The sequence below is a fragment of the Macaca mulatta genome, chromosome 7, assembly GCF_049350105.2.
Source record: "Macaca mulatta isolate MMU2019108-1 chromosome 7, T2T-MMU8v2.0, whole genome shotgun sequence".
In the NCBI taxonomy this organism is placed as follows: Eukaryota; Metazoa; Chordata; class Mammalia; order Primates; family Cercopithecidae; genus Macaca; species Macaca mulatta.
Window position 1 is genome coordinate 90,986,203 of NC_133412.1, and position 23,222 is coordinate 91,009,424.

The 23,222-nt window shown below is 39.5% G+C and overlaps 1 protein-coding gene across 1 annotated transcript in view; it reads left to right on the forward strand.

Moving 5' to 3' along the window:
• The window catches only part of ASB7 (ankyrin repeat and SOCS box containing 7), a 47,016-nt gene that overhangs the window by 19,244 nt on the left and 4,550 nt on the right, over positions 1-23,222 (forward strand). Inside the window, 1 exon segment of the mRNA NM_001266289.2 lies at positions 8,190-8,795. Coding sequence (NP_001253218.1) covers positions 8,190-8,795 — 606 coding nt within the window.

Below are 23,222 nucleotides of genomic sequence, written 5' to 3' on the forward strand. Positions count from 1 at the left end.
TTGACAGTAGTTTTTAGGAAATGCTGTTCTCTTACCTTTGAGGAGTTTTGCCACAGACAGTATATTTTTGTCATCATTTCATCTTTTAAACGAAAATAGACAATAATTATGAAATTAAATTGTTGTTGGGCTTATAACATATAAAGATGAAATATATGACAGTAATTGCACAAAGAAAGGAGCTATATTGAAACAGTTTCTGTATACTTCTAGAATCCAGTTAATCCCAAAGTAAAAACAGGAATGAAGTAATAAAGAGAATAATTGAAATCAGTGGAATTGAAAATGGGTAAATGACAGAGAAGATAGATGGAACTGAAAAACAAAAAAGGATTCTTTGAAAAGATCAATTTTATTGATGAATCTTTGTCTAGAATGGTGGGGGGGGGAAACAAGAGAAAAGATACATAACCAATATCAAGAGTGGAAGAAAGATTTCCTGTAATACTGGAAATCCTAGCCAGAGCAGTCAAGCAAGAGAAAGGAATAAAAGGCATTCAAATTGGAAAAGAGGAAGTCAAATTGTCCCTCTTTGCTGCTGATACGATCTATGTCTAGAAAACCCTAAAGACTTTACCTAAAAAACTCTTAGATCTGATAAATCAGTAAAGTTGTAGGATACAAAATCAACATACAAAAGTCAGTAGCATTTCTGTATACCAGTAATGAAACAGGCAAAAAAAGAAATCATGAAGGTATTCTCACTCATAATAGCTACAAAAAAAACAAAAAAACAAAAACAAAAAAAAAACCTAGGCATAAATTTAACCAAGAAGATGAGAGATCTCTACAAGGAAAAGTACAAAGCACTGATGAAACAAATTGAAGAGGACACAAACAAATGGAAAGACATCCCATGCTCATGGATTGGAAGAATTAATTTTGTTAAAATGACTCTTCTGTCCAAGGCAATGTGTAGGTTCGAGGCAATTTCTATCAAAATACCAACGTCAATTTTTGTGAAATTAGAAACAACAATCCTAAAATTAATAAGGAACCAAAAAAGAGCCCGAATAGCTGAAGCAATCCTGAGCAAAAGGGACAAAGCTGGAGACATCACACTACCTGACTTCAGAATATACTACAAGGCTCTAGTAACCAAATGGTTACAATACAGCATGGTATTGACCTAAAAACACAGACCAATGGAACAGAGAATCCAGAAATCTGTGTATTTATAGCAAACTGATTTTCGACAAAGATAACAAGAACGTACATTGGGGAAAGGACACCCTCTTCAGGTAAATGTTGCTGGGAAAACTGGATATCCATATGCAGAAGAATAAAACCAGACTCCTGTCTCTCACCATATGCAAAACAACACAAAATGGATGAAAAACATAAGCACAAGACCTGGAACCACAAATCTACTGGAAGAAAACAGGGAAAATGCTTCAGGACATTGGTTTAGGCAGAGATTTTATGGCTAAGACCTCAGAAACACAGACACCTAAAATATAGGCAAACGGGACTATATTTTAGAAACTGAAAATCCTCTATACAGCAAAAGGAACAATTGATAGAATGAAGAGACAACCTGTTGAATGGGAGAAAATATTTGCAAACTATTCATCTGACAAGGGAAATTGTAATATCCAGAATATACAAAGAACTCAACAGTAAAAACAACAAATAATCCGATTAAAAAGTGGGCAAGTCAGGCGTGGTGGCCCACACCTGTAATCCCAGCACTTTGGGAGGCTGAGGCGGGTGGGTCACCTGAGGCCAGGAGTTCAAGACCAGCCTGGCCAACATGGTGAAACCCCATCTCTACTAAAACTATGAAAACCAGCTGGGCCCACGTGGTGGTGGGTGCCTGTAATCCCAGCTACTCGGGAGGCTGAGGCAGGAGAATCACTTGAACCCGGGAGGCAGAGTTTGCAGTGAGCCGAGATGGCGCCACTGCACTCCGGCCTGGGTGACGAGAGCAAAATTCCATCTCAAAAAAACAAAAGTTAGCAAAGGACACAAATAGACATTTCTTGAAAGAAGGCATGCACATGTCCAGCAGGTATGTGAAAAATTGCTCAACATCATTAATCATTAGGGAAATGCAAATCAAAACCACAATGAGATATCTTATCCCAGTTATAATGGCTACTATTAAAAAGACAAAAAATACCAGATGCCAGCGAAGAGGCAGAGAAAAGAAAACTCTTAATATGATGTTGGTGGGACTGTAAATTAGTACATCCACTGTGGAAAACTGGACATTTCTCAAGCTAAAAATAGAAATACATATAATCCAGCAGTCCCACTACTGAGTATCCAAAGGAAAAGAAATCAGTATGTCAAAGAAATACCTGCACTTGTGTGTTTATTACAGCACTATTCACAATAGCAAAGATTTGGAATCAACCTAAGTGTCCATCGTGGTATATATACACACAATAGAATAAAATTGGGCCATAAAAAAATGAGATCATTTGCAGCCACATAGATGACTGGAGGTCATTATGCGAGGTGAAATAAGCACATTACGTTCTCACTCATGTGGAAGCTAAAAAAGTTGGCCTCTCGGGAGTAAAGAATAGAATGATAGATAACAAGAGGCTGGGAAGGGTATGTTGGTGGTAGGAGGAGATGAAGACAGGTTGGTTAATGGGTACCATTTGTTAGAAGGAATAAGCTCTGACTTTCAGTAGCAGAATAGGGTGATTATAGTTAGCAACAATGTATTATGTATCTCAGAGTAGCTGCAAGAGAAGACTTGAAATGTTCCCAGCTCATAGAAATGATAAATGCTCAAGGTGATGATGAATAATACAAATACCCTGACTTGATCATTACACATTCTGTTCATGTAATAAACATTCCCATATACCCAATAAACATGTAAAATATTACCAATAAAAAAAATTTAAAAAGAATGGAAAGGGGTATGTTTCTACAGATCCTCTAGACATCAAAAAGATAATAAGGAGTATAATGGGCACCTGTGTGCCATTAGGAAAAATGGACAGATTTCCTGATGCACATTGCTAAAACTGACCCAAGGAAAAAATAGATTAATAGCCTTATATCAATTTAAGAAATCTAGCTAATCACTGAAACTTTTCACTGAGAACACTTTAGGCCCACCTGGCTTCTCATTGAATTATTTCAAATATTAAAGGACATAAATAAGAATTCTACACAATATTTTTGACAGAGGAGGGAACACTTCCAAGCTTGTTGTATGAGGCTTGTGTAGCCGTGATACAGACCAAACAAAGACCTTGGAAGAAAACTATAGGACAGTATTTTTCATGACAACAGATACAAAAATTCTTAACAAAATATTGGCAAATTCAGTCTATTGGTGTATAAAAAAAAGGATATTATGCCCAAGTAGTATTTATTCCAGGAATGCAATATTTGTTTGACATCTGAAAATCAATAGGCTAAGTAATTTGTCACATTAGAATAAAACATAAATACCAAACAGTCATTTCAGTAGATTCAGAAAATGGGACAGTCTTAAATACCTTCATGAGAAAGACAGGAAACCAGAAGCAGAAGGTGATTTCCAAAGCAATGAAAAGCTACAGCTTCCCGGGTGGTGAACTACTGATTTCTTTCCTTTTAAGATCAGGAACCAAGGGAAGGGTCTCTGCTTTTGCCACTTTATTCAGCACTTTACTGTAGGTTCTAACCAGTGGAATGAGAGCAGAGCAGTAATCAAGGGTCATGAATTGGAAAGAAAGAAGTCAAACTGTCTTTATTTGCAGAGAAAATAATTGTGCATGTAGACACTGGCAAGAAAACTACAGGCCAGGCATGGTAGCTCACATCTGTAATCACAGCACTTTGGGAGGCCGAGGCGGGCGGATCAAGATGTCAGGAGATCGAGACCATCCTGGCTAACACGGTGAAACCCTGTCTCTACAAAAACTACAAAAAACAACAACAACAACAACAACAAAAAAAACGGACGTAGTGGCAGGCGCCTGGAGCCCCAGCTACTGGAGAGGCTGAGGCAGGAGTATGGTGTGAACCTGGAGGTGGAGCTTGCAGTGAGCTGAGATCGTGCCACTGCACTCCAGCCTGGGTGGCAGAGCAAGACTCTGTCTCAAAAAAAAAAAGAAACCTACAAATGTGTACTAGAACTAAAAGTGATTTTGGGTAGATTATAGAATACACAAGTCAGTGTACAAAAATCAGCTTTATTTCTATCAACAGTCATCATTTGGAAAATGGAATTTTAGCTCATTATAATAGCAACAAAGTTTAAAATATTTAAGAATTTAACAAAATGTATGCATGATGTATATAAGCTATAAAACATTGCTTAAGAGAATTAAGACCTAAATAGAGAATTATCCCATGTTTATGGTTTGGAAGAATCAATATTGTTTAGATCATTTTAGAGAGGTTGCTGTCCTTAGAGTCAGTGGAGTTCTAATCAAAATTCCAGCAGACTTGTTTGAAGAATTGACAAGCTGATTCTAAAATGTATTATCCCGAATATTAATAATTTTAAAGAAGGCTAGAGAACTTAAGCTACCTGCTATTAAAACTTACTGTAAGCTACAGTAGTCAAGACAGTGTAGGTTTGGTGTATGGAGAGACTTTTAGACCAATGGAGCAAAACAGTTCAGAAATAGACCTGCACTTTTATGGTAAATTGATTTTCAGCAGTGACACTAGGGTAAATCATTAAGAAAAGAGTCGTTTTAACAAATTGTGCTAGAACAAGTAGGTATCTTTGTGGAAAGTACTCAACCTCGAACTTACGGTATACCACACACAAAAATTAATTATGGGCCATTGATCTAAATGTGAGAGTTAAAAGTGCAAAGTTCCTAGAAGAAAAAAGAAAATCTTTGTGACATTGCATTGGGCAAAGATTTTTAAAATAAGATACAAAACCACAAACTGTAAAATAAACAATGGGCTTCATCAAAATCAAGAGTATTGCTCTTCAAAACATAATACAGAAAATGAAAAAGCAAGCAACAAACTAGCAGAAAATATTTACAAAACACATCTGACAAAAGGCTTGTATCCAGAATATACATAGAATTTGTACAACTCATTAATGAGGAGGCAACCAATAAAAGTGGATAAAGGATGTGAACAGACAATTCACAAAACAAAGTATATGAATAAGTTCAGTATAGCTGGTTATTTGGGAAATGGAAAAGTCACGATTTTACCTGTCTAGAATGAGTGAAATTAAAATTACTAATGATACCAAGATGTAGAACAATTTGAACTCATCCATTGCTGGTGAGAATGTAAAATGGTATAGCCATTTAAAAAGCCACTTATAAAAGTTTAATGTGCATTTAACATATGACCCAGCAAGTCTCTCATAGATATTAAACCCAAGTGAAATGAAAACACACTGTCCCTCTCTCCTTCTCTCTCATGTATTAATTCATGATAGCATTATTCAAATAGCCTCAAATTGGCAATAACTCAAATGTCCATCTTCTCATAAATGGATTAGAAAAACTATATATCTATAGTATACGGTACTATCCAGCAATACAAAAGAATGAACTGTTAATACAACGTGGAAATATTTCGGAAACATAATGCAAAGTGAAGTAAGTCAAACACAAAAGTCTACATATGATTCTATTAATATGAATTTCCAGAAAAGAGAAAACTTTTTGTTGACCAGTGGTTTGCATGGGACCCAGAGACTGGGAAGGGCTAAAGAGAGATGAAGGAACTTTTTGAGATGATGGAATGTTCTATATTTTAAATAGGGTGGTGGGTTATATACCTGTATACAATTATCAGAGCTAATCAGTCTGTACACTTAAAGTGAATGCATTTTACCTCAATAAAGCTGTTAGAAAAAAAAAATCCCCTCATATTCATAGGGAATGTTTCTTTGCTTCTGTTTATATACATTACATTTTTTTTCCCAGTAAATTTAAATGAACCCGTTGAGATTTTGCTACAGCTTTTTTAAAATAAGTTCTACCTGGAGAGAAAATGTTTGATAAGGGGACAAAGTAATTAGTTTGGTGGGGTTGCTGTTTTAGATGAAATGTTTAGGGGAGGCTTTTCTTTTTTTGATAAAGGGACATTTGAATGAGTACAGATGACATGAGTTGAATTAATGTTTTCTTTTCACATGTCTTATACATTTCTTACTGAATTTCTGTCTAGGTGTTTTGTAGTTTTTGTTGCTATTACAAATGACATATTTTTCTTACCTTATTTCATGGGCTAATAATCTTTAAATTACATTTTGTTTGCATTTTCATTTGCTTTCTAATCTCCCATTTGGTTTTAACAGAGACTAAGCAGGTCATTGTTGTGTGTGTTAATCTCTGTTTTTCCTTAGCTCAGTGTAGCATCAAAACGTACATAAAACCTAAAAGAGACCTGAAATGGAAACCAAAGATGCAAGTGCAGTGTTTTGTAACATAATTTTAATTTTACCATCAAATAGAACGAGTATAGGATGCAAATAAGGATGTTGGCTGGCTCCTTTAAAAGCACCGCTGGTGGCTGAAAGGTGGGAGAAGTGAAAGAAGGTATTCTTAAATTTCACTTGCAGATTAAGAGGGAATGTCTGCAAGCAGTTGACTGGCCAGGTATAGATTAGAAATGACCTTTGGCAAGATTTTTTGTTTCATTTGAATGGGAGAGCATCTTGTAGATTTCACGCCTGATTTCAAACTTTTGGTGAGCGATGCACCTGAAACAGGCTTGAGTGACTTGAGGGCTCAGCAGTATCTGCCCAACATAAACATTAGTAGCTCATGCTCATGCCTTACCAGCAGATGGCAGCAAAATGCTGTGTTAAAATGTTCTTGCCCTATTTATTTAAGTCATATAGTAAACAGGTACTGTATATTTTTCTTTCATTTAAGACCAAGGTAGATATGATGCTCTTATTTCCTCTAAAGAGATACAACTAATACTACCATTGTGTACTGTCACTTTACAATAAATATTTTTAGAAATCTACATGATATGGCTTACCTAAAAAAATCGTATTTGGTATAGGTTTTGTTAGCAACTGCTTCACTGAAGTACTCTCCACAGTGTTATTTTACATACAGTTTTCTGCCTCTTAGATTTTTCTAAGAGAACCATTTATCATAATATGTTCTAGACCTAAATAACATTTATTAAATAATACATGAGTTTTTACTCACCTGTGGAGGCTGTGTGTGTTGTGTGTGTGTGTGTATGTGTGTGTGTGTGTGTGTGAAACATTAATGATTTTTTTTTCTTTTGTTAACAAGCCAAAAATTAAGGGTGACTTTTACAAGAAGCGAGCATTTTCATCCTGGATAGTTAAGTCTGATCAATTTGTCTTTTGCATGGAATTGCTGGCTTCCAGGCGGTGCCCTGCATAACCAGTCCTTGTCCCTCTTCTGCCCCCAGCCAGAGATGCCATGGGGTGAACACCATCAAGAACCAACCTTTGACTTAATGAAATATCTGAGGCCAGTGACAAAAGTCTGTGACTTGAGTCACATAGCAGATAAATTATTATAGTTGTTTTTTCTTCTGCAGAGATCAATTAGGAGAGGTTTTTGGAACTGTTTTAGAAAATAATATTTACACAATGCTGAGGTTATTCACATAATGCATTGCTTAATTCTTATAAACTCTAAAGTTCATATAAAACTAGGAATTCAGAATAGACTTCTATCTTTTGAAAAAACAATTTATCAAGATTACTTGACATATATCTGAAATGCTTTGGAATTTTTATAGACCACAGAAAAACTTTTTTCTTATTACTTAATATACCCTAAAACAACACAGTGTGCCACACCATAGTACATCCGTAATTTAGAGCAGCAGATGTTGCTACACATGCTTCTCTTTAAGACCAAGAAGAAGCACAAGAGAAAATAAAACAAAAAGTTCAAAACAGAAGAGCAACGTGAAACAGTGCAGAGATGAAGGAGTTGAGTAGCCAAAGGCAGTTGGTTAAATTAGCAAAGACAGGGAATGTGGTGATCTGTACTCCGTGTTTTTTGTGTGTATCATTTTAAACACTTTGTCTTTCTCCTTTCATTAACCCAGACGTGATAACATTCTACAAAATTTATTTTCCATTAAAACTAGACTTGAATTAAACTGAGGAAAAAAGTACTTGATATTCATTACAGTGGTTGGTTGCTTCACATTTTATATGAGAATTGGCCACAGTTTGCTGTGCCATGGTAATGTTTGTTGTTTTGTCTTAGAGTCTGCTAATACTTTCATTTTGGTTTTAACTCCAGCTGATCCCACAGTTAAAGACTTAATCGGAGGCTTCACGGCTCTTCATTATGCAGCCATGCATGGCCGGGCCCGTATTGCACGCTTGATGTTAGAATCTGAATACAGGAGCGACATCATTAATGCAAAAAGCAATGACGGCTGGACTCCCCTCCATGTGGCTGCCCACTACGGCAGGGACTCATTTGTCCGGCTTCTCCTGGAGTTCAAGGCTGAGGTTGACCCACTCAGTGATAAAGGTACCACACCGCTTCAGCTCGCCATTATCCGAGAGAGGTCAAGCTGTGTGAAAATCCTCCTGGACCACAATGCCAACATCGACATTCAGAATGGTTTCCTGTTGCGATACGCCGTGATCAAAAGCAATCACTCTTATTGCCGAATGTTCCTTCAGAGAGGGGCAGACACAAACTTGGGTCGCTTAGAAGACGGACAGACTCCTTTACACTTATCTGCCCTTAGGGATGATGTGCTCTGTGCACGGATGTTATATAATTATGGAGCAGACACGAACACACGGAACTATGAAGGACAGACCCCATTGGCTGTTTCAATAAGTATTTCTGGAAGTAGTCGACCATGTTTGGATTTCTTACAAGAAGTCACAAGTATGTAATATAATTATTACTTTATTGCATTTTAAAAAAATTTGCATCTTCTGAGGAGCTTAATGTGTTTTTGCAACTTAAGATGACTAGATATTAATCATTCCTATAACCACTGCTTGGTAAGCGATGCCTCATTCTTCTGAAATAAAAAAATAACTTTGAATCACAAGATTTCATAAAAATTCAATTGTGTTTCTAAATGTAATAGGGGTAGACAGTAAGAGTGAGGGAAGGAATGGAGAGAAGGACAGAGAGGAGAATTTCTTTAAATAAACAAAGATCTGTGTTAGAACAAGGCAATTCCTGTTGGTCATAAGGATAATCTTACCTGGCTTCCATGGACTTCAAGTTGAGGAGTTAGAGGGAGAATTTTGGATTTTAGATTCCTTAGCTGTGAAAATATCCTAGAATTTGTGCTTTATTGCTAAGTTGTTCACGTTTTAGTTGTGGCTTTTCTGCTTCATGAGAACCCACATGAAATGGAACAGTGGTACTGTTTATTTAGGGATACTGCTAGTGGAAGTTAAGGATGCTAGAAATTGTTGTAAGAAAATATTTGCTAGCAGTGGGAAGTTTGGCACCACTGTCCCTGGACCACATGGCTTCCATTGTATTTGAACAATTTTTGTGTGGGTGCTTTTTTTAAAGCCTTGAAGTGTCTGACCCACTTTCTGTAGTAATACATGCATCCTAGTTGTTTCTGTGATGGGGTATCAGTTTGTGTGGACTTAGCCATCCTCTCTTGTCAAGCTTCCACGTGACCAGTTGATTGTGTGTCTCATGCTTAATGTCCAACATGAAGCTGAAATCTGTAAACAAAATTGATTTTGCTGTCTGCTGAACTTTTTAATGAATTCCTTTTTCCTCACTGGTTTTGAACCTTTGATCATGATGATAGAAGAAGACATATTAATATCCTGGGTACCAGCTTCTAGAGGACAAAGGCTTTACTTGACTTGCTTGTAAATAACCCACTCTACCCCTTAGAACCGACCTTTGGAGTACAAACTTGCTTTATGAAGAAACAAAATGTAACTTGAATTTCGCAGATTCATGGAAGAAAAGATGAAATTATTATCACTAATGTATTCAGACTAAAGCATAAGAAGAAATCACACTACTTTGTCTACTCAGTGCTGGCTAGTACCAGTTTCTGTAATGTTGGAAATGGTCTCTCATTACTGTCCAGTATAGTAGCCACTGGTCCCATGTGGCTGTTGAGCACCTATTAATGTGACCATTGCCACTGAGGAATTGAAATTTTATTTAATTGCGATTTAAGTTTAAATGGCCACAAGTGCCTGGTGACTCCTTTGTTGGTCCACACAGATCTGCCTGCCTTGGGAGGGGTATTTGGGGCTGACTGGTGGGCGTTCCATTGCAGAAAGCTTCTGAGACACACACAAGTAGCCAAAGACGGGAGATGTGATATCTGCAGTGCTGCAGTTCCTGGTTGCCTTGTTGTTGTTGTTCTTTTAACTTCTATATTAGAGACTTAGTTATCATGAGTGTGGCTCCCCTTAGGAAGGCGTGTTATATACTCACCTAAATGCCTCAGCCCCCTTTTTTTAAAATACTTTGTTCAGCGGTTAATGGCATAGACTAGAGCTAGACTGCAAGAGTTTGAGCCCTAACTCTATCACATGTTAGCTGTGACCTTGAGCAGATCACCTAATCTCTCTGTGCCTTAGTGTCCTCACCTTCAAATTAAGATAATATAGGCTTGTTATGAGAATTAAATGAGTTAATATTTATAATGCACTTAACATTTAACACGTTCCAGGCGCTGTTCTTTGTCATTGTTTTTCAAGATAAAGTGTGTAACTAATAAAGTGAGGGTGGATTAACAGCGAGGACTGGCTTGCTACCAACAGAGCAAAATCTTTAGATTCATATTCAACTCAAGCCTCCCAGTTTCAACCGTATATACAACTGTTTAGAGTCTGTACGTGGAGCCACGCAGCCAGGTGGCTGAAAGGAGCCGCTGGGCAGGAAAAGCATGTGGGCAGCCGCCCTGTGTCCCTGAGCCCTTAGAGCTGCCCGCAGCAGTGCTGTTGCACAGCAGGAATGTTGAGTTAAAGGCTCACATGCACTTTAAAATTTGAGCAGATAGAAACATCAGTGGGGACTGCCTCTGTCTGTGCTTAGGTTCTCCACTGCACGAGGAGCAGAGCTGTGCACCTAGGAGGTCCTCAGTAAGTCCAGGCAGTCTGGCTAACTCTGTACAACGAGGGGTGGGGACTGAGGAAGCACAGACTGCTTTCCTGAGTGCAGGGCCCTCTGTCTGTTAAGGCTGCAGTTGTCCTTTGTCTTCAGGTGCCTCAACATAATTTAGTATTTCTTGACTCTCCAGTGATGTTTCCTGCCAAAAGCAAATTGGTGTTTCTGCTTCACCTGTGTGTTCTTTGGGTCTAAATAGCTTTTCTTTTCCTAGTGAACAATGTGGGCCAGAAGGAGCAACTGTGGCTGATGCTCTGGACTGAGCTTTCTTATGAAAAGCAGCTCGAAAGAAGGTTGGTTAGTTTAGGGAGCACTAAATCAAAGCTGAGAGCTTCTTCTAGCCCGTGTGCTCTAAGCACTGCAGCCCCGGGCATCATGCTGTTGGCTTATGATTGGAGATCGCAGACTGCCGAGGCATAAGGACAGCAGAGGGGCCACATGGTGGTCTTCATTCAGGGACATTTTACTCTTCATCACACTGTTTTGACTAAAAACAAGATTATTTACATTGGAAGAGACCAAAAAAATTATAATACCGGAATTTAAAAACTACTCTGGCCTTTTGGAAAAATTGCCATAAAAACTCTAATATATAGTGCAAACAAAAACAAAAACAAAACAGAGTGCACTCGTGGCTTGGTAATAAAGTAGCATCTGCTGGTGACTTGTTGATGCTGAGTAGGGGGAGAGGCCAGGAAGAGCTGCTGTTGCTGTTCCCTTCAGCCAGCCCGCTGTCTAGCATTCAGACCTCAGAACCTCCCCCTTCCAGGATGGCAGGAGCACAGCAGGGCCCATCCATGGAGGAGCCTCTTCTCTGTGCCCAGGAATGATAAACACAGTTAAGAGGAGCCAAAGCACCTGCTTGAATAATGAGCATCACTTGTGGAGGGAAAGCTATGTCCTGCTTAGTTGGCAGTGTTTATGAGAAACCAGTTTTTAGTTTTTTACTTGTAGTCAAAAAAAAAAAAAAAAGAAATGAATAAATTAAAGAGAGAACAGTGAAGGTGTGACCAGTGTCAAGTAGAAATGGTAGTGACGGCCAGGTGCAGTAATCCTAGCACTTTGGGAGGCCGAGGTGGGTGGAGCACCTGAGGTCAGGAATTTGAGGCTAGCCTGGCCAACGTGGTGAAACCCCGTCTCTACTAAAAATACAAAAATTAGCTGGGCATGGTGGCACATACCTGTAATCCCAGCTACTTGGGAGGCTGAGGCAGGAGAATCACTTGAACCCAGGAGTTGGAGGTTGCAGTGAGCCGAGATTGTGCTACTGCACTCCAGCCTGGGTAACAAGAGCGAAACTCTCTCAAGAACAAAAAGAAAGAGACAGAGACGGAGAGAGAGAGAGGAAGGAAGGAGGGAGGGAGGAAAAGGAAAAGGAAAGGAAGAAGAAAGAAAGGAAGAAAAAAAAGAAAAGAAAGAGAAATAAATGGTGATGAGGACAGACAGCAGTGGCCATTCTAGAGGTAAATAGCCCCTTGTACCTGGGCCAGGACTAGGTTGAGGCAAGTGACGTGGCCAGGGCACAAAACTTAGGAGGCCCTCATTCTCAGGCTCGTGCACACAAAGTGGAATAATGTGTACATAATGTTTGCACACACACCACTCCAGAACTAAGACGATCCCAGAGGCTCTGGCGTGTGGGCATTGGTTACAGTTCTCCAGCCTCAGGTGAAGAGCAGAAGGTTGTGGGAATGTTTGCCCCATTCAAAAGAGAAACTTAGTGGTTATGCACAAGAAAAGGGTGACACAAGAAAATGTTGTTAAACAGGTACAGTACTATAACCTCGTGAAAAGATCGTTCCTCAGTAAAGCTTGAGGAGTAAATAATAATACCACCCACCCTGAAGAATCAGATAGTGAGTTAGTGATTTTTTTTTCTTCTTGCTCACAATGTAAACTCCTATAGTCAATGTATGGACCAAGGAGTTATTCAGAATATGAAATCTTTTAGAAAGAGATTCCATGAGAAAGCTGAACCTGAGGCAGTGACTAGCAAGAACATTTAATCATACATATATTCACATATACACACATATAAAAATGAGGCTTTAATGATTGGCACAACTGGAATTTTGTTTCAAAGAGAAGTAGGAGAGAACGTATGTTTTTGGGGAAAACCCCACCTCAGAATGCTTAAGCACAAATTATAGACCTGGCAAGGTAAGTACTGTTCTCACTCTAAAACCACTTCTTTAGGTGAAAGGAAAGGATTCAAAAGAAAAGAGAAAGGGCCAGGTGCAGTGGCTGACACTTGTAATCCCAGCACTTTGGGAGGCCAAAGCAGGTAGATCACTTGAGGCCAGGAGTTAGAGACCAGCCTGTCCAACATGGTGAAACCCCATCTCCACTAAAAGCACAAAAATTGGCTGGGTGTGGTGGCATGCACCTATTGTCCCAGGTACTCATGAGGCTGAGGCAGGAGAATCTGGACCCGGGAGGCTGCAGTTGCAGTGAGCTGCAATCATGCCATTGCACTCCAGCCTGGGTGACAGAGTGAGACTCCATCTCAAAAAAAAAAAAAAAAAAAAAAAAAGAAAGAAATAGTAGCTGCAGTTCCTTGTGCAAATGGTATGGAAATTGGAGGAAACTTTTCAGTAACACAGTCCGGTGAAAGTTGAGACAGCAGTAAACAGGATGGCTCCCTCCTGGAGAAGGCCACTGGAAAAGAGGCGGTGTCTGATTGGCTAGATTATTTGCAAAAAAGATGCCATACTGTGCTTTCTACCTAGGAATTCCTTTCACTGTGAGGCTTTTTTCCCTTTATGTAGGGGGGAAAGGTTCGAAAGGCAAAGTGGAGTCAAAGGTTTGTTTGCCCCAGCAGACAAGGTACAGTGCTGTTGGAGGGGTCACCTTGTCACTCCTTTTCCCCTCTGCCAGTGACATCCACATCTCTACTGTGTTGAGAATTTCACCTCCTCAGAGCTACTGCTTATTAAGGCATGAAGACAGTCAAGATTTTACAATTACCATTTAATAATTTCATTAATCTTAATAATTCTGGTTATTTTAAATTCCCTGACTGGTAATTCCAACACCTGTGTCATATTTAAGTCTGGTTCTGATGGTTATTTTGTCTCTCCAGACTGTGTTTTTTTTTTCGTGCCTCTTAGCATGTTTTGTGATTTTTTTACTGAAGCTAGACATGGTGGGTAACAGAAACTGAGGTAAACAGTCCTTTGACGTGAGGCTTTTTGTTAATCTGACTGTGAATTGGGCTGTGCGTCATGTTTGTTGCAGCTGTGGGTGCCAGAGGGTTCCGGTCCCTGCAGTGCCCTTGTTTTTGTCCCGTGTCTTGGCTTTGGGCTTCCCCAAGCACCCTCATTGGAGAAAGGGTGCATCCTGCAGCTTTCTTGGCTTTCATCCTATGTCACACGTTGGAGCCCCATTGGTGCAGTTGTAAGGTGTGGGAAGGGCCAGTGGTCTGCAGTCTTCTGATTCACTCTCAGTCTTTCAGTGGACCTGTGTCTCTAGGCTGCGTCTTCACATGTTTCTTCTTGTGTAGCTTTTCCAGCCCCATAAGTGAGACAGGAGGCCAGAGGGGACTGGACTCAGGAATGCCCTTTCCTCATGGCTCTGAGACAAGGCTCTGAGAAAGTCTTCCCTACCTCTGGGGTGCAGGCCTTTATCATGGAGAAGGTTCTGGGTGCATTTCACAAGGGTTACTCTTCACCTCTTCATGCTGGAGCCATAAGAGGGTCTTTACTGGCTCTTTACCTTGAGGACTTGGTGGGGTTCCTGGGATTAGAACTCACAACCAAGTGGGAGGCTTCATAAGACCGGCTGCCACTCTCAGACTAGTCAATTCACAGTCTGGCCATTCGTCAAAATTACCATTTCAGTGTTCCTTCCAGTTTTTGGCTTCAGTGACTTTGGCTGCAGGTGCACAGATCTCAGCCATGGCTCTGAATTTGTTTCCTCTCCAGATTTTGTGGTGGAGGTTTGCCCCACAGCTTCAGTTTTCTGATAGATCCATGAAAAGTCATTGACTTCGAGTTTGTTCAGGTTTTTTGTCTTGTAAGGGTGGGCGTGATGATTTCCAAGCTCTTTACATGTTGGAACTAAAACTGGAAGTCTATTTAGTTTTATCATTTTTATTTAAAATAGGAAAAACATATACTCTGTCCATTGTCCTTTGAGCTGGTTAATGTTTTGCCCACTGGGATCAGGTGTCTCCCGTACATCATCCCAAAGATCTCGCCACTGTGCCTGTGCCAGAGGCACTGTTGAATCAGTAGGATGGGACGGTAGAGCAGCTAATGGGCTTCTGATTTAGTGTCTGACTCGCCTTAGAAACTTGGACAAGATGTTTAACACTCCCCCCACCCCACTGGCATCAGTTTCCTTCTCTGAAAAACAGAGGAATTGGAACATAGTCCCCAAATCCCTCCCTTTTAAAATTTCTTGCCACTAACTACTCTTAAAGGCTATGATTTTCTGCTGCTTATGATTGAAAATGAAACAAAAATGGTTTTTCTTTTTTAAATTTATGTTAGAATGTTTTTCAGTGTGGACTTTATAGCCGGGGCTCTTCAAGATTGTTTTAGGTGCCTATGAGATCAAAACTAATTTCCTAACAATACTAAGATGTGATTTGCCTTTTTCACTGTGATGACATTTGTGTTGATGGTGTACAAGCAGTGGCAGGTGAAACTGCTGGCATGTTAGCATGAATCGAGACAGTGGCCCCAGCCGGTACTGGTCATTGTTCACTGCCAGACACTCTCAGGAAAAAAGATTCCAATTCCACTTAAGAAGGTCTGTGATGAAGCGTTAAAATTAATTTTATTAAATCTTGTCCCTGCGAATACTTTTTAAATTTTCTGTGGGATAGAAATGGCAAGTATTCTTACTGCATACCAAAGTGCAGTGATTTGATTGAGGAAAAGCAACTTCAATTTGTTGGAGCTGAACTGGCAACTTTTTCATGAAACACCATTTTTACTTGAGAGAGTAACAACTAAACTCTAGCCAGTTAGTCTTGGGTATTTGGCAGACATTTTCTTGAAAATGAGTAAAATTCACTTGTCACTTTAAGGAAAACAACTGACAGGACTTATGGCCAGTCATAAAATTTGAACTTTGCAAATGAGGATTTGAGAAAACTTATATTTGCTGCTGTGAGATTCCTAGTATCTAGAGACTTCTTCAATCAATGAAGATATTAACAAAGTGATTTTTTGATCTTACATAATGGAACAAGTTAACATTTGGAAGATCCATATAACCCAATGAACCTTGTTTTCCAAATGACTAATGCATAATGTGACAACAATCACACATGGATAAATGATCCATTTCAAGTGCGAGTTGAACCAGTGGATTTTAATGTAACAGAGCATGAAAGTTCATCAGTTTGGTACCAGATTTCATATTGTAACTAACCATTAAGAAACGCCCACTTGTCTAGTTTTGATGGAGTATCAGAGAAGATCCACAGTTACTTGAAAAAAATTATTTTAAAATTCCTTCCTTTTCCAACTACGTGTCTGAGTGAGGCTGGATTTTCTTCAGGTGCTCCAGTCAAGACAGCGTGTTGTAGCAGATGAAATGCAGAAGCAGATCTCTGACTGCGGCTGCCTTCTGTGAAGCCAGACATTAAAAGAGATTTGCAGAAAACTGTAAGAAGTGCTGTTCTCACAAAAATCCCTTTTGGTTTGGAAAGCAGCTCTTATTTTTACATAAAAATATTTCAATTGATGATGGATTTTTAAGTGAATTGGATATTTTAAAAATTTCTCAATTTCTAAAATGGTAAATGTAGGTAAGTATAACTGACATAAAGATTCTTTGCGCTTCTCCAATTTTAAAAGTGCAAGGGGGTCCTAAAACTAAAAGACTGAGACCTAGTGATATACATTCCCTACAATCAGATTTTTAGAGTGTCCTGTTAGCCTAGTGTTTCAGAATTTGATGAATCTCTAATGTATTTCTGTTTAAAGTTAAAATCTGTAGATAATACGAGATGTATTACATTATTGCTTGCCGTTTACTATCATATTTACTATGTAGGCTCTGCAGAGATCCGTGATTTCCTGAAATTTGTTTATGAAACTGGCTGGCTAGTTCAAAGGTAGTGTCCACAGTCAGTTACAGATCAGATCCCTCGTTCTACTCTTTCCTCCGCTCTCAAGACTGCACTTGACTAGTCTTAAAGAAAAAGAAAAATTGTGGTCTACCAGATACTGTGGAGTCAAGTGGATTCATGATTCAAATCAGTTTGGAAGACAAGTACCTTGGATCCTAGGTCCAGGTTTCAGAGGTTCACTGTGCACAGTAACATATCAAAGGGGCCGGGAAGTCCTTGAATAAATAAAGCATTTATTTGTTCACTAGTGTGAACAACTTACTTTCACATCTTACTTTTACACTGTAGCATCTTTTTAATTATTATTAAGTTCTGGGATACACATGTAGAACGTGCAGGTTTGTTGCATGGGTATACATGTGCCATGGTGGTTTACTGCACCTGTCAACCCGTCATCTAGGTTTTAAGACCCGCATACATTAGGTGTTTGTCCTAATGCTCTCCCTCCCTTTGCCCCCCCACCCTCCGACAGGCCCTGGTGTATGATGTTCCCTCCCTGTGTCCATGTGGTCTCATTGTTAAACTCTCACTTATGAGTGAGAACAGAGCATCTTCTATTCCTGTGGCAGGCTCTGGTCTAGGTGACTCTTAAGTCAGAGAATATGCTAGTTTGGTATTTACTATCCATAGGAGGCTGAGCTGAGTAAGTGAGGTGTTTGTAGTAGACACTGTTCACAGACTGGAAGCCACCACCAGTATGCTTTGGTGGTGTATAACAGGGAGGGCTGGGCTGTGTTTTGATTTGTACGTTTTAAGGAGTTAACTGGCATGTATTTCTACAAGAAAAAGATCAGGTAGATGGGAATTGAGTTGTATAAACGGTTTTGCAGAAGACAGTCTGTCGAGTACTTAAAGTAATTGCTTTCTGGAACATTAAATACAGATATTTGAAAATACTATTTTATAAATATCACAGTAACCTGAAATATTTTTGTTTAAATTTTAGCAATAGTCAAGTACTGTGTTCTAGCTGTAGAAGTAAACTTTAAAGACAGCATTTCCAACTTTAAAATAACTTAAATAAGGCATAATAAAAATCACGACTCCTCCTTTTTTTTTAATTTTGAGAAAGCAAAATTTAGGCTTCGGCTTTCTCAGGTTAAACCCCATACAGCAATAAGTATATGAGCAGCGGATCACACAAAATGCCTCTAAAACAAGTGCCTTCCCCTCCTGTGTTCCTTTTGAATGCTACTTTGATATTTTTGTAGGATGGTTTATCCAAAGCAGTGTTGTATAGTACAACTCTTTGGAGAAGTAATTTGTGTAATACATTTTAACCAGGGGCATTTTTGATTATTGATTTATAATTATATCATAGTCTTACTAGATTTTTCAGTCCCAGTTACTAAGAATCGCTTTTAGAAATAAATAGTAACACAATTTTTAGTCAGATTGCATCCCATTTTAAGGTTCTTTGATACAAAAAATATCCTGCCATTTATAGTATTTGTATTACTTTATATTTTTAATATAGACATCTAGAGATTTGTTGTCATTTGACTTAGTGCAAATGGAAAATATAATTCAGAGCTCATTTACCTATGGAAAAAATCTAGCAATAGAAAAATATCATAAGCCTGATGTTGTATACATTAGGATTCTATTGAAGAGAATACCTTAATTGTTATTTTAAGGAGAGCTGGAAACTGCCTTTGTCCTATAAAGTAAGATTTGTTTAGCACATTTCATACTAGGTCCCTGTGAAGGGAATTCAGATGCAAAAGGAATAAAATGTATTTATGGTAGGATTTTTTTTCTCTTTTTCTTTTTTCTTTTTTTTTTTTTTCGGAGACAGAGTCTCACTTGTCGCCCATGCTGGAGTACAATGGTTTGATCTCAGCTGACTGCACCCTCCACCATGCAATTTTCCTGCCTCAGCCTCCTGAGTAGTTGGGACTACAGGCACGTGCCACCATACCCAGCTAATTTTTGCATTTTTAGTAGAGATGGAGTTTCGCCGTGTTGGTCAGGCTGGTCTCGAACTCCTGACCTCAGGTGATCTGTCCACCTTAGCCTCTCAAAGTGCTGTGATTACAGGCGTAAGCCACCATGCCCAGCCTATGGTAGGATTTTAAAATGGGAAGCTGAAATAAAACAAAGAGATATTGGACGACCATCCCAGATGTTGACCTAAGATGGAGAGAGTCTGGAAGGACCAGGTCAGGTGTGTAGAGCAATCCAGGGGACGCAAATCTTTCACTTATTCCTTTGTGCCTCCCCCCCACCTCCAATTTCTACCCTTCTCCACCCGAAAGAACAACTTTGGAACTTTGTTTTGCCTTCATTTTGCTCACTTTGGGTATTTAAAAATATTTTTCCTCTCTACCTTTATGAATCCAGATATTTTTAAACAAATAAGTTGATCCTATCATAAAAACGGTAATGGCGATGTCACAGGGAGGTGATTTAGGATATTTAATTTTCTAAATTACGCCGCTGGCCCTGGTTTTGTAATTTATACTAGACCCTTCAAAAGCTGATTTCCTATTTTATACCAGCCCAATTATTACTAATGATGGGCTTCTTTATAAAATGGAAAGACTAATAACTCTTTGAACTATTATGTAATTCCATTGTAGTTCATTAGTATGAATACCTGGTAGTTTTTTCTGCATCCCCTAAAGGGTTTCTAGTTCTTTAAATTATGCTCTTTTGTGAGATGTCTTCCAGTTTTCCCCTGTTATGATCCCATGGACAGGGAAGTTGTTCTTTAATGGGAGGAATTAATTTTCTAAGATGCCTAGTAAATGGTGTGCACATTTGTGTTGATTTTTCTTCTTTCATTCTCTTTATTCTCTTTCTCTGCCTTCTCTTCTTCTGCCACTGCCCTTCTCTTCCCTTGGCCCTTTAATCTCTGGGATAGTGCATTGTTGAATACATATAGCATTAATAGATGCTCAGTAAATACTTTTAAGCGATCAGTTGACAAAAAAATAAGTACTTCTCTTTCAGTCATAATCTTCTATTCCTAAAATGCCATTTCTGAAAAAAAATAGCTCCTTAGACAGTCTTAGAAATGACACTACTTACCATGAGCAGTCCTTATTATTCCTAAAATTTAGCTCACTTTTCACTCAGCAATACTGGTACATGGCAAGATGAGCTCATACCTGTACACTCGTAGAGAACAGTGTAATGATATCCTCCCTCACTTCATCTCTGCACATCTTTTTATACAGGTAAAAGCCCTCACATCTCTGCCTGATTCAAGTCAGGCAGGGATTTCTAGAATATGATTTATATCAATTTGCCCAGGACTGTTTCCCACTAATGGGTTTCCAGTTGCTCCTTTACTGTTAAACTGTCACCTAGTTTTCTTACTGTCCTGACACCAGGAAGATGGAGACTGCAGCTTCCAAAGAGGGCCCTCTACTTTTTTGGTAACCAGAGCAGACATCCTTACAAATATTTAAAAATATATTTACCTGGTAGTTACTGTGTGCTTGGCACTATTGTAAGCACTTTACCAAAATTAACTTTTTTAATGCTTGTAAAACCTTTGAGGTGAGTGTGATTATTATGAGAAAACAGGCAGGAAGCTAAGGAGCCCAAGATCACACAGATTGTAAGTGGTGGTGGGGCCAGGAGCCAAATCCAGGCAGCCTGGCTCCAAAGTTGATGCTTTTAACCACCATGATATGCCTCTATCATTAAAGGAAATTCTGCAGACAGGAGTTACACATGGTCAAGAAACCTTTAAAAGGTCAGATTCTTCCAACAACACACGTTTTAAGGGGAAGAAAAATTAGTCTAGAGCATTTCAACATATTGACTAGAGCATTTCAACATATTCAGGCCTAAGAATGTGTGTTTTTCCCTGGAAAAGGCTTACGCAGAGATAAATAACTTGTGAAGATGGTAGCATTTCTGTCGGTGCTTCCCTTGAATTAAAGTTATTGTCTCATTTTTGCCCTCTTGCATCTTATCATAGATAATGAAGAAAAGCCAGTGATACTTACAGTATTCTGCCTGAGGAATTTACTTAAATAGACCATTAGGTCATAGGACATTTCCTGTTTACCACATTTCCCCAGGTGACAGTGTTGCCAGACTTTGCACTATTACATACATACAAGGCTTCCCTGTCTTCCAGCTTCTAGTAACATTCAAAAAACTTTTTTATACAGCCCCAACCAACAGGCTTCTTAAAGCCCTTCTGGCTTCCTTGTAACACTCACCTCAAAGCCCTCCCACTGCCTGGTGCCAAGGGCAAAGCCCCACTTTCAGGTGCCAGAGTCTCACTCGGTTATCTAATGCTGCAGAACTTTAGTGGCTTAAAACAACAAGAGTCATTTGTTTTACTTCCCTGCTCCACACATTATTTTCTGGAGCAATTTGACTGGGGCCTCTCTGTTTTGAAAATGGCTCACTCTTGCGGTCAGGCGCGGTGGCTTACGTCTGTAATCCCAGCACCTTGGGAGGCCGAGGCAGGCAGATCACCTGAGGTCAGGAGTTTGAGACCAGCCTGGCCAACATGGTGAAACCCTGTCTCTATTAAATATACAAAAATTAGCCAGGCGTGGTGGTGCATGCCTGCAGTCCCAGCTGCCTGGGAGGCTGAGGCAGGAGAATTGCTTAAACCCTGGAGGTGGAGGTTGCAGTGAGCAGAGATTGTGCCACTGCACTCCAGGCTGGGTGAAGGAGTGAGACTGGCTAAAAAACAAATAAACAAAAGGCTGGCTCAGGTGGCTGGCGAGTTGGTGCTGGCAGTTGTCTGGGAGCTCAGCCAGGATTATTGGTCAGTGACCTCAGTTCCCTTGTGTAGGCTGCCAGGGCATCTTCGTGGAATGGTGGCTGTGCTGCAGTAGTAAATGTCCCAAGAGTCTGGCAGAAGCTGCATCACCTTTTATGACTTAGCCTTGGAAGTTACATAACAACTGTATCACCATTATCACAGACCCACCCAGTTTCAAGAAGAGGGAACATAGACCTCATCTCTTAATGATAGGAGTGTCCAGCCTCATTGTGGAAAGGCATGAGAGATAGGAGGTAATGTGGTCATCTTTGGAGAGAAGTCTGTCACAAAACAAATCCATGTCAACAGATCCCCCATTCCGTAACCTTTTGTCTCAGTCCCTTCTTTTTTTTTATTTTTTGACACAGTCTCACTCTTGCCTAGGCTGGAGTGCAGTGGCACGATCTTGGCTCACTGCAACCTCTGCCTCCCGGGTTTAAGTGATTCTCCTGCCTCAGCCTTCTGAGTAGCTGGGACTACAGGTGCCACCACCATGCCTGGCTAATTTGTGTGTGTGTGTGTGTGTGTGTGTGTGTGTGTTTGTTTAGTAGAGACAAAGTTTCACCATGTTGGCCAGGATGGTCTCAATCTCCTGACCTTGTGATCTGCCCACTTCAGCCTTCCAAAGTGCTGGGATTACAGGCGTGAGACACCGCGCCCGGCCAGCCCCTTCTTTTTTACTTTAGCTAAGCAAATTCTAGTAATTTAGTTTTTACCATTTTTTTGCATGATGTTTTCATTTAAGTATGCCTGTATACACATATGTAAACTCGTTCCTCGTCTGTTTTTGCCTGAATATGTTGTGGTGGTTCTTTTTATTAGTATTAAAAAGGGCCTGGCATGGCAGCTCATGCCTTGTAATCCCAGCACTTTGGGAGGCTGAGGCAGCTGGATCACTTGAGGCCAGGAGTCCAAGACCAGCCTGGCCAACATGATGAGACCCCATCTCTACTAAAAATACAAAAATTAGCTGGGCATAGTGGCACATGCCTATAATCCTAGCTACTCAGGAGGCTGAGGCATGAGAATAGCTTGAACTTGGGAGATGGAGGTTGCAGTGAGGTGAGATTACACCACTGCACTCCAGCCTGGGCAACAGAGTGAGACTACTTCGCAATAAATAAATAAATAAATAATACTTAAAAAGAACCCATCATCTATTAGGAAAATCAAATTCTTTAAAGAAAGAAGATTCACATCTAGTTCACATTCCGGTTTGCATTTGCAGATCAAATACTGTAAGCATTTCCTGAAAAATGACAATGATAATTTATTCTTTTCCTAAAGTAGCCCATGAATAGTGTTGAAAAACAATTCAAAACAGGCTTGGAAATGATTTGCTGTTGACCTGGGTGTGTTTTGCGTTGACTGTTTTATACTTTAA